The 14785-nt window shown below is 46.8% G+C and overlaps 2 protein-coding genes across 6 annotated transcripts in view; one reads left to right on the top strand and one right to left on the bottom strand.

Moving 5' to 3' along the window:
- TBXAS1 (thromboxane A synthase 1) overlaps positions 1-11762 on the bottom strand; it is a 241618-nt gene extending 229856 nt beyond the window's left edge. The window contains exons 1-4 of one of the 4 annotated variants that reach the window (XM_063815029.1): positions 11622-11762; positions 9092-9176; positions 7200-7257; positions 2498-2586 (exon numbers count right to left, since the gene is read on the bottom strand). The gene's annotated coding sequence lies outside the window, so the exon portion shown is untranslated. Of the gene's footprint in view, positions 1-2497; positions 2587-7199; positions 7258-9091; positions 10888-11621 lie in introns of those variants that run through there. The other 3 variants (XM_063815028.1, XM_063815031.1, XM_063815030.1) reach the window with 3 other exon arrangements.
- A 340-nt stretch (positions 11763-12102) lies between these two features.
- The window catches only part of HIPK2 (homeodomain interacting protein kinase 2), a 215201-nt gene continuing 212518 nt past the window's right edge, over positions 12103-14785 (top strand). Inside the window, exon 1 of one of the 2 annotated variants that reach the window (XM_063815021.1) lies at positions 12103-12314. In XM_063815021.1, the coding sequence (XP_063671091.1) occupies positions 12296-12314 (19 nt within the window). In that variant the 5' untranslated portion in view covers positions 12103-12295. The remainder of the gene's footprint in view (positions 12315-14785) is intronic. The other variant, XM_054656319.2, reaches the window with a different exon arrangement.

The following is a 14785-nucleotide window of genomic DNA, read 5'->3' as shown; positions in this document are numbered from 1 at the left end:
CACGCCTGTAATCCCAGCACTTTGGGAGGCCAAGGAGGGGAGATCACTTGAGGTCAGGAGTTTAAGACCAGCCTGGCCAACATGGCAAAACCGCATCCCTAGTAAAAATGCAAAAATTAGCCGGGTGTGGTGGCAGGCACCTGTGATCCCAGCTACTCTGGAGGCTGAGGCAGGAGAATCACTTGAATCCAGGAGGCAGAAGTTGCAGTGAGCTGAGATTGTGCCATTGCACTCCAGCCTGGGCGACAGAGACTCCAGCTCAAAAAAAAAAAAAAAAAAAAAAAAAAAAAAATGCTTACAGGATACAGTGATTTGAGGCCATACTAAAAAGACCATCAGATCCTAGCCGTTGGGTCAGATATCTCACTAATAAAAAGATTAAAGGCCGGGTGAGATAGTTCGCACCTGTAAGTAATCTCAGCACTTTGGGAGGCTGAGGTGGGAGGATTGCTTGAGCCCAGGAGTCCTAGACCAGCCTGGGCAACACAGAGAGACCATGTCTCTAAAAAAAGTTTTAAAACTTAGCCAGCCATGGTGGTGCATGCCTGTAGTCCCAGCTACTTTGGGGGCTGAGGCAGGAAGAATGATTGAGCCTGGGAGGTTGAGGCTGCAGTGAACTGTGATTATGCTACTGCAAGTGCACTCCAGCCTGGGCAACAGAGCAAGACCCTGTGGAGAAAGGGAGAAAGAGAGAGAGAGAGAGAGAGAGAGATTAAACATATTAAATGTATAAGCATTTTCTATAACTTCTCAAATTATTATAAAAAAGGCAAAAAGTGAATATGTATATCTGGTGGGGGTGCTAAACAAAGTGAGAATGACACCCCATCACACTAACGACCTCCGTTTACCAGATTGGTGGGTGTCACCCATACAGAATTGGAGAAAGGGTTATATTCTGCTTTTGCTAATGATTTATAAGGTGGGCACTTACACTCAAAATCTTATAGCCCTTATTTCCAGCCCTTCTTTCATTCTACCAACTTGGACTCCTGCTCAAAAATATTCAGTGCTTCTCTATTGCTTTTGGAAATAGATGTAAATACTTCTGCTGGGCACTAAAGGCCCTCCCCAGTCCAGGCCCAATCTATTTGTCTAAACATATTTTGTATTAACTGATGTCTAACACCTGGCCCCAGTCTGGGGCAGGCCATCCCTAGGGCACGGCCATTCCATGTGCCATGTCCATTTTTCATTCCCAGCCCTAAGCCTTTCCTCTTCTCCTCCACACATCCAATCCCAATGGTGCCATGGGCAGAACTCAGTGTCTCCAAGTCCACCTCCACATAGCAGTCTGGCTCCCTCCAAAGTACAAGAGAATTGGCTGGTGGGCGGTTTGATGGGTGCAGCTGCATGGTGCCCCACATTCAGAAGGACCATGGGCCTGGCTCCTCTGTCTAGACTCAGATGCTGGTGCATTCTGGACTTACTCATGTAACAAGTATTTATTGAGCCACAAGTAAGTACAAGGCACTATTCTAGACACTTGAAATGTATCAGTGAACAAAACAGACAATGACTTTGTGAAACTTACATTCTAATAGAAAGAATCAGACCATAAAAATGAACTTTAAAAATAAGTAAATAATAAATGATGTTAGAAGAGAATAAATACTATGCAGATATAGCAGAATAAGATAAGAGCAGGGATTCTTATCCTGGAGTTCCAGACTCATAGCATCTTCATGGATAGAATTCAGGGGATCTGTGAACTTGGATGGGGGAAAAATGGCACGTTTATTTTCATTAATCTTAAACCTTCAAACCTGACTGTAGGCTACCAACCTCAGAAGCCACAGCAATACCTATAACTTTGTTACCAATTGAAATCACAGATATTTTGTATCAGATTGACAATTGTTGCAGATTTCTTGAACTGTTGTTTACATTCATCACTACTTTGTAGCTATTGGACCTGTGGTTAAATCTTGTTATTTAATGTATCAATAAAGAAACACACATTTAGTAACTGTTTCTCAAAATTGTATCAATAAAGAAATACACATTTAGTAACTGTATCTCAATATAATTAGCTTCTTTTGTAGTCTTATGTGTTTTTATTCAATACATTTAAAAACATTATTCTGAGAGGGCAATCCCAGGCTTCACCAGACTGCAGAAGAAATCCACAGGAAAAAGAAAAAAGGTTAAGAACACCAGGTAAGGGAAAATGGGGTGCAGTAGAGGACAGCATGGGTAGAGGGGCAAGTTGCAATATGAAATAGGGTGGTCAGGTTAGGTTTCACGCCTAATGCCCTTTGGACCTGAGTTTCTACTGCTTGCTCTCCTTGGCCATCCCAGTCGTTGCCCTGGCTTTACCCAACCCTCAGACTCAGGAACCCGGTGGTGCCATCTTGTTAGTCACCACTCTCCCAGCTGCCCACCACCTTCCCCTCTCTGGCTATTAAACACAGGACTTAACATCCAGAAGTTTGTAATGAATGTAATAATGTCAATAGAGCCCAAAGAAATTAAAGGATATTTTTTAAAATCTTACCTGTTGTTGTTCTGCCTTCTATTTAAACATCCAACTCAACCAGACAAACTAGCTCACATCAGCCAGGCAGTCCAGGCAGTATATGTCTCCTAAAGAAAAGATAAGCAAAACCAATCAGCAGCTTCTGAAAGTTGATGAAGTGTACCACCTAGGGCAAGTGGAATGCAAGCTGAAGATATTGCCATATTCCAAAAGAAATTCTTTAAAAATTCAAATTCATCTCATACATACAAACGAAAATCTTCAGAATTCTATGACAAAAGATTATTTGTTTTTTTCTTAACTTATACTTTGAAGCTGTTGAATTATTTTAAAAAGATCTATACACAGACTGTGATAAAACACATAAGGAAATCACAAAACTAAATTCTTCCTTAAAATGACTAAGATGCTATTAGCTGTAGGTAATGGGATCTTTGCTAAAGGTGTCTTCATAAAGACAGCTCTCCTCTCAATAAGGCTGGAGGTCAGTGGTTCCAAAGCCAGTTTACTTCCTTACTTTCAAGACATCACTCTAATTGATCCCACCTAAAGCATCCCATCCTACTAGGATATGGCTGAAAAGAGGGAAAGGAAATGGACCACCTCTTCCCATGGGACACACCTTTATGAGAAAGGAGACACTTTCTCAGAAGTCTCCAAGTTTTACCTTTTATCTCATTGGGCCACATGACCACCACTGGAAACATGACTGATTTGCTGCAACTGACTTAAACCAATCATAATTTACTTTCTTGGGCAGGTACAGTACTGCCTAAATAAAATCAGAGTTCTACAACTGAGGAAGAAGGCACCAGAGATAGGCAGCAGGCAACCACATGTGTCTTCCACGTAGAGTGAAAAGCTTCAGGATTATATGAAAAAATAAAATAAAAAGAAAGAAAGAAAAAAGAACCCTAGGCTTAAAAAATAAAATTAAGCCTTGAAGTTGTTGGAAGTAAAAGGTCTATCTGTGAAACTTTTCACTAAAATAAAAACAGGTAATCCCAAAACTAAATTCTTCCTTGCATTCTATCACTTAATTATTATATTCCCAGAACTGTTCAAAGCGGTCTAGAAGTATACCCTTTCTCATGGATTCAGTACAGATTTATTAAGTGTCTCCTTCATACCTGACACTACGGTGTTTTGTTGCCTTGTATAGTTTATCTTCCCCTTCCTTCACATGAATAATTTCTACTGATGAGGTAGACATTATTATCTCACTCTATAGATGAGAAAACTGAGGTGCAGAGAAATGAAATCATTTCCCTTATCATCATCCAGTTAAAAGTGATGGACCTAATGTTCCTGATGGTCAGTCCCTCTTTCTTTGCTCCCATAGAGGGAAAGGCGAGACATTAAAAAAACAAAAAACAAACAAACAAAAAAAAACCCCTCTAATACTAGATAGGAAAAAATGAATGCAGCAGAAGCAGACCTAAAATATGCTTTGGGGAGAATAAAGGATAAATGACCTCTGGGGATGTGGGCTGGGGAATAGGAAAGGCTTCATGAAGGAAATAGCATGTGAACTGGGTCTTAAAGGATGGGGAAGACGTGGAGTTCAGGACACTCTGGGCAGAGAGGCTGGCATGTACAAAGACAAAGCTGTGCAGCTATTGCTTAGGATGCATGAGATGCAAGAGTGGGAGATGAGATTGGGAAGGGGATTTTGCGCAGATCATGATGGGATTTAGGTGTCAGGTTAAGGTGATGAAGGTTGTTGTGCAGTAATATGGTGACTCCGAACATCTCTGAGCAATGGTATGCAGTGCGCAGGAAGCCAATGTTGTCAACAATCAGTTATGTGAATTAAAGAAGAGGGAGAGACTGGAGTCAGGGACACCTGTTAAAAAAATAGCGCAGCAGTCCAAGGAGGAGGTAGGGATAGGCTGAATCAGGTACTGGCGGTAGAAATGAAGAGGAATGGAAGAATGTGAAAAGCTATCACAAAACAACAACAACAACAACAACAACAACGAAACAATGGGTCCTGGCAGTTGACCTGCAATGGCTGGAGCTGAAGGACTAGGAGATGGTTATTGTTTACCAGAAGCAGGTTTGGGAGGAGATGAGTTCCATTTGGTAGCAGTGTCTGGAAAGCAGGTGGAAATGTGGGACAAGAGCTAATGAGAATATGTCAATTCAAATACCAGCCTCAGAGATCTAGAGATCAGCTTGCCAAGAGAACAAGCAGAAAGGGAACAGAAGAGAGCTTAGGTCCAGTCCATCAAGAAACAGGGTGACGGGAGAAGGACACAGCCCCTAAATGATCAGGTCTCTCTCTTCTTAGTTCCCTCCTTTAGCCTCTAAGCCTCTCCCTCCACACCTGTTGTTATGGAACTGCTTTGTGTAAATGTATCCCCTAGGGAGTAAATTCAAAATGCAGATTTCCAGGTGCCACCCCCCGAGATTCCTGAGTCAGTGGGTTTGGGGTTCTGCCTGAGGAGTCTGCATCCTTAGAAAGCCCCTTCGATGCAGGCAGCCCAAGGACCACACTTTGAGAAATGCTGCCATGTAACCTCTCCCTGTGTGATCTCACCTCCTTCTACGGATCAGCCACGCATTATACACTTACTGATGACTCAAAACAACCTCTATCTCCTATTAAAAACCCTTGGCTGAGCTCCAGTCCTGTACACCCACCTGGCAACTGAGCATCCCTATCTGAATATCTCATAGGTACTTTAGACTCAACATGTTCAAAACTGAATTCATTTTTCCCCACATCTGGTGCATTCAGAATAAAGTATAAGTTCTTCAGCTTGGCATACAATCTCCAGCGTCATTCCTGACCACTGTCTCGGCCTTGCTTTGCATGGTTAGCAATATTATAATTTCTTACATATCCTGGACATTCAAATCTTTCTATCCTATTTGCTGTCACCTGCCAGAACTCGCAGTGCCGGGCACAGACGTGCCACCTCCCCTGCCCCAAACACACTCCTTGCCATTTGTCCCTCTGTACTATCTTTTGACCATGTGCATCCTTTTTACTGCTGCACTCATTATATTGTATCACGCTCCTTGCTTGGTGGTTTTTCTTTGAACTTGAGCTCCTTGAAAGCCAGGGCTATGGCTTATTCCCTTTTATACTCCCAGGTCCTGCTACAGAATCTAGCACATAGTAAGCTGTAGCTAAACATTTGATGAATTGATTTTCTCAGGAAAAAAAGAAAGGAAGAAAGAAAGGAAGGAAGGAAGAGAGAGAGAGAGAGAAAGAATGAAAGAAAGAACAAACGAAAGAAGGAAAGAAAGAAAGAAAGAGAAAGAAGGGAGGGAGGGAGGGAAGGGGGAAGGAAGGAAGGAAGGAAGACAGGCAGGCAGGCAGGCAGGAAGGCAGGCAAGGAGTATTGAAAACAAAAACAAAAACAACCTAAACAAGCATGTGAAAGGAGGAAGGACTAGGAATATTGGGAAAAAATACAAAAAAAAACCACAAAAAAACAACTAAACAAGCATGCATGTGAAGGATGTGAAGGGAGGGGAGTGATTCAAGAAGAGTGAGGTGATTAACAGCGTCTAACTCATGTCTGCTTAGAGATCAAGCAGGGGAGGGGCTGAGAAAGGGCATGCAATTTGGCATCTAAGAAGCCACTGGCAATCTCAGAGCAGAGTCAGTCCTAACTGCCCTCTGCCGTGACAGTCAAGCCCCTCCAGGGGTTGCCAGATAGGAGCAAGCTCTTTCATGTCAGTGGGAGGAAACCTTACAATTGAAACTTCACACTGTACAGAAATGCACAGGGCCACTGATTCATGGCTGAGGTAGGCTTAACAGGACCTGCAGGCTTTTAAAAGAGCTCTCCTCAGTCTACCTTTATTTCTGCCTCCACCCCAAGCTTCTTTCTGCACCATTTCTACCTAGTCTGTCCAAGTTCAGCCTGGACTGCAGGTCAGGAAAACCAAGCTATTACCTACCTCCCATAATCACAGAAATTTCTCTGCAGGGTTGGGTTGCTTCTCTGAACTGCTTCTCATGTGCAAATCCATCCTAATCTGCCATTCCCGCAACCTCCAACAAAATCGCCCTACCTTCTGTGCATCTACATTACAGCTTCTTTTCATTCATAGGCTGATTGCATTTTTTTTTTTTTTTTTTGCCGTATTTCCTTTCTATTGAATGCTCTTATGGCATCGCTTTGCTTTTCCTGCACCCCTGTTCAGGTGTCTGATCATTTTTCTTCTAGGAGCAGAAGCAGAAAATGAATGATGTTTCCCTATTCCCCTGATTTTGCCAGTGTAATTTCTCCAAGACTGCCATTTCCACAATCAGATTCCCTTCACCCTGCCAAGCCTCGCTCTCCCCTTTGCCCTTAAAGCCACAGCTCTATTGTTCCTCATTTGAATGAAATGTCTACTCTTTTAAATTCTCTGTGAGTGTAATGTCTTGTTACTGAAGCTTTCAGTTAAAGAGTTTTGTTATTAAATACTACTCTGTTACAAACTGTATCATTGAAACTGATCAAAGGTTTAAAGCAGAAAGACAAGGTAATTTCTTAAGAATAATCCAAACAAAAATAGGTCTCTATTTTGACTTGTTAAGAAACAGAATTAAAAGAAAAAGAGAGGAAGAAGAAATAAAGAATGTGTGGAAAAGATAGAAAGATACAGAGAAAAAGAAAATTAGACACACAGTCAGAAAGAGAGGAAAATAGAGATACAGCAAGAGACCAAAAGAGAGGTGTGATATCAAAAGACAGAACTTGAGATAGTGACCTACCTCCCTCAGGCACATCCTCCAGAGATAAACCACAGGCTCACACATGGAAAATAAAGAGCTGTCAGGAAAATAAGAGCAACACACACCAAGTGAGAATAAGATACAAGCCACACAGACATCATGCTAAGAATACCCTGAGAGTAATAGAGACATACACACCTAAATGCATACACCAAAAAGAGGGTTATCTCTATCCTGTGGCCTTGAAGATACTGTGATGTTGTGCAGTTTCACAACTATAGGCATACATGAAAAAAAAAAAAAGACCCTTTGTTCCATGTCCTGTAAGCAAAATGAACTTGAAATGAGGTCAAAGCTCCCCCATGTTCACTCTACCAACTCCTGAGAAAGATATGACTTGCACCATTTTGTAGAAAGGCAAATTAAGGAGAGGTAACTGATATAAATGGTTACTAAATCCTTTCCAGTTTTCTTGCCTTTATTATTGTTCTTCAATGCACCCTGAAGTTAAATGGTATTTTGGCAACCTAGAGTTCCATGTACTGTTAAAAAAAAAAAAAGTGATTTTTAAAAATGATTGATTAAACTCCTTAGAACACTGACTGCTAATGTGCTTATTAAATAAATAAAATACAATGCACACTATCTCTAGCCAAATGGGACAGCTCCCAGACCCCTCTCATTTTCTCAGGCCCATGACTGGTAAGGCCCTCTCTGCTTGGAGCAATCTCTGGTGCTCTTTTCTGATATCTCCTTAGCCCTCCCCATCCTTCTACTATCTCCACCCATAAAACAGGACACATATTCAGGTAGAATTTAAGAAACCTGTACTTCCCTCCAAACTAGTTTCACCAAAGTCACTAATGCAACTCTTGTTGCTAAATCCAATTGATGCCTTTCTGCCTTTTTTTTTTTTTTTTTGAGATGGAATTTAGCTCTTGTTGCCTAGGCTAGAGTGCAATGGCACTAACTCGGCTCACTGCAACCTCTGCCTCCTGGGTTCAAGCGATTATCCTATCTCAGCCTCCCAAGTAGCTGGGATTACAGGTGCCCACCGCCACGTCTGGCTAATTTTTTTGTGTTTTTAGTAGAGATGGAGTTTCATCATGTTGGCCAGGCTGGTCTCAAACTCTTGACCTCAGGTGATCTGCCTGCCTCAGCCTCCCAAAGTGCTGGGATTACAGGCGTGAGCCACAGCACCCAGCTGCTTTTCTGCTTTCATCTGACGTGGGCCTCTCAATAGCATGCAGCACTGTTGACCTTGCTGGGATGTTGAGGAATCCCCCGTCCTGGCTGTCCTCCAACTTCTCTGCCCTCTTGTCCATGGGGAGCTCTTTTTCCTCTTCCCATGTCTCAAATACTGGTACTCCCCAGGTTCTGTCACAGATCCTCTCTCCTCCCAGCTCCCATGCTCTCCTTCAGTGACATTTCACTGTTAGGTTTATACCTTGCTGCCACTTGACTGCAGTCACCGGAAGGAAAGGAGACAATTAGTATACTCAGTCTGCCAATTCATGAAGGAAAATCTAAGCTCATTTCAAGAATATTTTTCCGTTATATCATACCAACTTCGCTAGCTCAATTGAATGCATGTTTTGCATCTCATGGATACAGCTTCAGTCATGGTGGTCTGAAGATAAGGTGGGCCTCTATCTGTATGGCTCCATCTTGTTCCCCTTTCATGGGACTCTATTTCCTTGCCCAAGATTGTTCCCTTCTTATGGGGAGGAGACTACCTGTAAAATGTTTTTGGTTGACACAAGTGATATTCATTTTAAGACTGCCTAGAATCACTCACTGCTAGACAGCAGCTGGGATGGACTTAGAGGCAGTTACTGAACACTGGTTAGTGCTGAATTCAGGGGCAGTCCTATAAAGCAGGGCCTTGCTCCAAGACGCTGCCAATCCAGTTATGAACACAGGGTACCTACACAGAAGACACGAGTCAGCCATCAAGGGTGCGGGTATGCTGTGGACAACAGAGTGTGAGCAATAGGCAGGAAATGTTCTGTGAGCCTAAGGAAAGATGAGACAAAAGTCAGTGGGGCTGGTCAGAGGGAGGAGTTAGAATAATAATAACTTTTATTGAACCGCTACTATGTGTCTGCCCTCTATACAAAACTCTCTCTCTAATCTAACCCAGCCTCAGAGGCTGTGATGAGGACTATATGAAATGCCTTTTATCGAGTTTTTAGTGTTGTGCTGGACACAAGGGAGCATGCAACAAATTGCAGCTATCATCCATTCAACAAATATGTGTGCAGTACTCACCATGCATTAGGCAATGCACAGTTATTGGACATACAATCCAAAGCAAGAAAAACATGGTTTCTGTCCTTACTGAGCTTACAGTCTAGAGACACCTTGTCCAAAATGGTAGCCACTAACCACCCATGGTTATTAAAATTAAAAATTCAGTTCCTCAGTCATACTAGCCACATTTCATGTGCTCCACAGACATAAGTAGCTACACTGCCATTATGGCAGCAAGTTCTAATGGCCAGCACTAGAAAGGGGCAGAGAGACATGCATGTAGGGTATGCATGTAACAGGGAGTTACATACCTGTGTGGTGAAGGCTATGATAGAGATTTACAGATGCAAAAGGAGAACATTACTATTGTTCTCCTTCTCATAATCAAAATACAGACACTGAGGCTCAGAGAGGTTAAGCAATTTGACCAAGATCACATAGTTAAGTGGAAGAGCTAGGATTTGAACCTAGGTCTGACTTACTCCCACGCTATCTCGGGCTGTTTTGTGGAGGAGGTGAGCCAGGCACAGGTAGAATCTGGTTAAAGAGAGAAGATGGAGAAGGCACCCCTCTGGGAAAGTGGGTGGGAAAGTGACCGCTTGGGCAAAGGCACAGTGACAGAGATGGGTGAAGCTGGCAGTGGGCTACAAATAAACCAGTTTGGCTAGAGAAGCAGTGACTTGCTGAACTCATGTCCTTAGAAAGCTAAGTCAGGACTCGCCTGCCTTGATGAAAAGCCAAGGCACTCAGCCCCACCTGCAGAGGTTGAGTCCTTAGAGGATGTTAGCCAGGAGCGTGGCATGGCCAGAACCACGTATTATGGGGATGGCAATATTTAGGATGACCTGGGCCAAGACTAAAGTTAAAGATTGCAGGGAGGATAGAAGGGAAGGAGATAAATGACCGGTGTGGAGCAAAAAACACTAGAGTGGGAGCCAAGAGACCTATTCCTAAGCTTCAATACTGTGTGACATTGGGCAACAGATTTTACTTCTCTGGACTCCATTTCTTCAACTCTAAAAGGGCAGGGCTGGCCCAGATGACCTCTGAGGTCCTTTTAGCAAGAGTAGTCTAGGATTCTGCAAACGTGAATGGCATTAGGTTAAGAGAAGGGATAGGAAGTGTAGCATTGATTATGGGGGCAAGGAAGACCGCAGAGTACAAGATCACACAGAGGAAGGTGTCGTGATGTACCACTAAAAAAGTGTGAAAGAGCTTGCCTTTTTTGGGAGGGATTGAAGGATGGGAATGGAGGATGGAGACCGGAAAGGATAAGAAGTAGTGAGAAAATCACGAGGTTGTTTTTAAGAAAGTTATACAGTGTTAGAGATCATTATTTTACACAGATAGCTTTTCAACTTTTTTAAACCCACGATTCACAGACGGAAATAAAATTGACATCATGGTCCAGTACACTTGTCCAGTACCTACAATCGAAACAAAAGGTTTATGAAACAATAGTTGCCCTTACTAAGGGCAATGGACTCTAATATTTTCTATTGGATTCCATTTCGTTCTTTTTGAAAGCTGGTTGCCTTCCGCTGCATTTATTTTATGATCTACTACTGTGTCACGACCCACAGTTTTAAAAACAGTGCCTAAGAGGAGACTCAACAAGTCTTCCTAAGTTGGAGGGGATGGCAGGGCATCCTATCCAAGCATCCGGGAGGCAGCTGGAGAAGCAAACCTGGAGAGGCTCCCAGCTGGGGAGAGTTTGGAGAGTGTTTAGCGGAAGCCCTGATAGGAGAGAGCGCTGAGAAAAGCGAGGACTCAGACACTTGTGAGCTCCCATTCAAGTGATGGAGTGGCGGCCCTCGGGACAGTGTAGACGCGAGGAGGAGAAGATCAGGGTGGCGTGGAAGCCAGACTCCGGCAGGAACCCAGCGACCACCCCGGGGGCTGCATTTCCGCGGCGTACACGGCAGGGCTTCGGTGCCTCTGACCTCGTGTGGCTTTCCGAAGCTCCTCCACTCACCCGCCCTCCTCCGGAGCACGGCGCGCGCCCACTCCTTCATTCATTCATTCCACTCCTACCTCCGCGAGCGCCAACCGGCTGTGAGATGGGCGAGCCACTTTGCCAGCCTGGGGCTCTCTTTCGGGTCGGTTCCCTCCCCGCCAGCACACGCGCGCACCCTCGCACCTGGGCACACACGCGCGCGCGTGCACACACACACACACACACAAAGTTCTGGGGGCCCCTCTGCAGACCTGCTCGGCTGCGCTGGGCTCGGAGCCGTGCGCCCGCCGGGTCCAGGCCGGCCCTCTCACCCACTACCCGGGGCCCGCCCCGCGCCCAGTCCCCCCGCGCTGCGCGGCAGCCCCTCCCAGCGCGGTCCCCTCGGGCCGCCGGCGCGGCTCTGCCCTTCGGCTCGGCCTTCCCCGCCTCGCATCCGTGCCATCGGCGCTCGATTGCGCGCGGACTCCCTGTGGCTCTCCCGGCCCCGCGCCCCGCCCCCGCCCGCCGCCCCCCTCCGCCAGCAACTTTTGCGGAGCCCCCGCGCCCAGCCATGCTGAGCTGAGCCCCGCCGGCCCTGGCCGCGCGCTGCCCCCGGCTCCCGCCCCTCCGCGGACCCGCTCGGGGGCCGCGGCCGCTCGGCGCCTCGGCCTCGGCCGCTCCGCCCGCCCGGCCGCCCCGAGCCCCGAGCCCCGAGCCCCCCGCGCCGGGCCCGGGCGGCAGCGGCGGCGGCGGCGGCGGCGGCGCGCCCGGCCCCCTCCCCCGGCGCCGGCCACGGGAGGCGGTGATGCGGGCGCGGGCGGCCTCGGCTGCGCCGAGAGCGGAGACACAGGCTCAAGATGGCAGATTCCGACTGAGGCTGGGGGGGCCGAGCTCGCGCGCCGCTTTCCCGTCCCCGTTGCCATGAACCGCGGACACCCCGGCCCCGATGGCCCCCGTGTACGAAGGTAAGGGGCGCCCGGCCCCGCCGACCCCGCGCCCGCCGCCCTCCGCGGCCCCCGCAGCTTTGTTCTGCCCGCGGCCCCGCGCCCGCAGCCCCCGGCGCCCGCCCCAGCCCCCACCCGGGGCCCGAGGGGGCCGCGACCCCCTCCCTCCCCCGGAAGATGACCGGGACCCGGCGCCGGCAGGGTCCTGCTTCCAGGGCGGGGAGAGGGGCCGGGGGCGCAGGAGGGGAGGGGGCGTGTGCGAGGGTGGGCGGCTGCCCGGGGAGGGCAGGGACGCCGGGGAAGGCGGACCGGTGACTGTGCTTTTTATTTATTTGCGATAAATGAAGGTGATGCGGCTTAGCTTCCACCGCCCCCCCACATTACCTTTCGGAGCACCTCCTTTCCACTTCGCTCTCCGCCCCGCGCCCCTTCCCATTTCTTTCCGCGCCCACCCCACGCTCCTTTATTCTCCGCGAGCCTCCGATTCTGGGGGACTGTGGAATCGGAATGCACGGGGCTAGGTGGGGAGAGAGGAGAGAGATGAAAAGTCCATGTCAGAGCCAGGCAGAACAATGAAATAGGCGAAAATCTCCCCGCATTAGCGTGTGGAAGGGGACGTGGACTTTGGGTTTTCCAGCCGGGGGAGCGGCGGAGACGTTTTTCTGGCTCGGTCTGGGTCGACCTGTGTTGTGCACCTTCACCTGGCATCGGGGTATTTTTCCCCATTTGACTGCCTTTAGCAAGAAAGAAAAGAACGCAAGGCAGAAAAGCAGTAGGTCTGCCTCGCACACTGTCTTTCGTTTCTCTTCAGTCCGTTCTGTCAGCTTCCAGCCAGAAAGCAACCCAGAATCAACTAAGTTTTTACACTTCGATGTGTTTTTGTGTGCTTGTAGTAGGAGAAATTTAAAACCCAAGTGTGTCTGATTTTTCAGTCGTTTCATCGTGTAAATGTTTGTCTCATGAAATCATTGAAATCGCAGCCTTCACATACTTTTAGCGTGGGTCCCCCTGGCTTTCTTTCGGTTTTGTTCAGATATTCTGTGGATGAAATCGCAAATGAGAGGGGACAGGGTTTGTGTGGCACAGAGGAGGGCACGAGGGGGGAATGTAATCCTCCCGTAAATCCGGAGAACAGTTGTGGCCAGTGAGACAGGGAAGGCATTAATAGTTTTATCTCTGTTATAAGAGGCTGATTAAAAAAAAAAAAACTTATCTGAAAAGAAAATCTGTTATTAGTTTCAGGGCTCCAAATGAATTAGGTTTCTGGCCGGAATAAAGTTACCAGTCAGGCCCTGGATAACGAGGCTGTAAATAACCTATAGACTGTAAATATTTTTTTTCAGACTCTCTTAGAAACAAAGGGGCTGTTTAGAAGGCAACAGAGAGATGTTATTCCAGGGGCTTTCCTCTTTGATTCTGAAGAACACAAGGTCCATTTAACCATTCGACAAAACAAAACGAAATTTCTGATCACTCCACCACGCAGAATAGAACATGCCGGTGGACATGTGAACATGCGGGAGAACCCATGTCGGGCGTTCATTGTTCATCTGCGTCTACAGGAGGGGGCTACAGTCAATGCTCCCACTGTCTAGAGTGTTAAAATGAAACAATTTTCTCTTTATTAAGTACCTCCTTGAGACTCCCTCTGCTGGACACTCCCGGTGAGTTGAGAGAAGGAACTTGGCATTGAATTCAGAACTATAGTAAACGGCTGGTTTCCCTGTTACTAGGGACCGGGTATGTGAGTTGGGGTGTATTTTGTCAACTTTGTGGAAAGCCATCTTGGGAACTGCACTGTTCTCCTCCTGCTCCTTTCATTTTAAATCCATATGGAATGTAGGCCATGCCCCCGAGGCTGAGACTTGGCTCTCCCCATTCCTGCTACATTGTTCTTCCAGTTCCTTACGCCAGATAAAGAACTGCAGGTGTGTAGGGTGTTACGGTTTAAGAATAATCATGGATCTCAAAAGTCTCATGAACTGGTTTTATTTGCCAGCCTTCCTTCCCTGTCTCAGGTGACCTCCGCGGTGGCCTCTTTCAGCCCTCAGTTTCCCTCCATCTTGTCCATGTGCCCTCTTCATTGTTCCTGCGCTGTGCACCCTTTTATTCCGGATGTTTATCTGTGCACCTTTATAATTATTTTTCTAATCTTCCTCCCCATCCCACCTCAACTGGCCCACATCAGTCTGCCAAAAGCCCAGATCTGGGTGTTTTTGAAAGAGATTGTTGGACATGCTCTAAAACAGACAGGTGACTTCTAGAATCAAGGATTAGGTTGCTAGGACCCGCATTCACTCACTGTGATGAGTGTGCCAAGACTCTGATGACCTCCTTTCTCCCGCCGTGGTGACATCCTCTGGGTTCAGGAAACCTGATTTTTCCCCTGTCTCAATCAGAGCACATGGACTCCCTGTGTGCATGCTAAACGAGCAGAGCTTTTCCTGTAGATTTCTATAAGAAGAGGGATTCCTCGTGGGTTTTGAGCTCCT

The sequence above is a fragment of the Pan troglodytes genome, chromosome 6 (genome assembly GCF_028858775.2).
Source record: "Pan troglodytes isolate AG18354 chromosome 6, NHGRI_mPanTro3-v2.0_pri, whole genome shotgun sequence".
Classification (NCBI taxonomy): Eukaryota; Metazoa; Chordata; class Mammalia; order Primates; family Hominidae; genus Pan; species Pan troglodytes.
The sequence above is the reverse complement of the archived record's forward strand: the minus strand, read 5'-3'. Positions and strand labels throughout refer to the sequence as shown.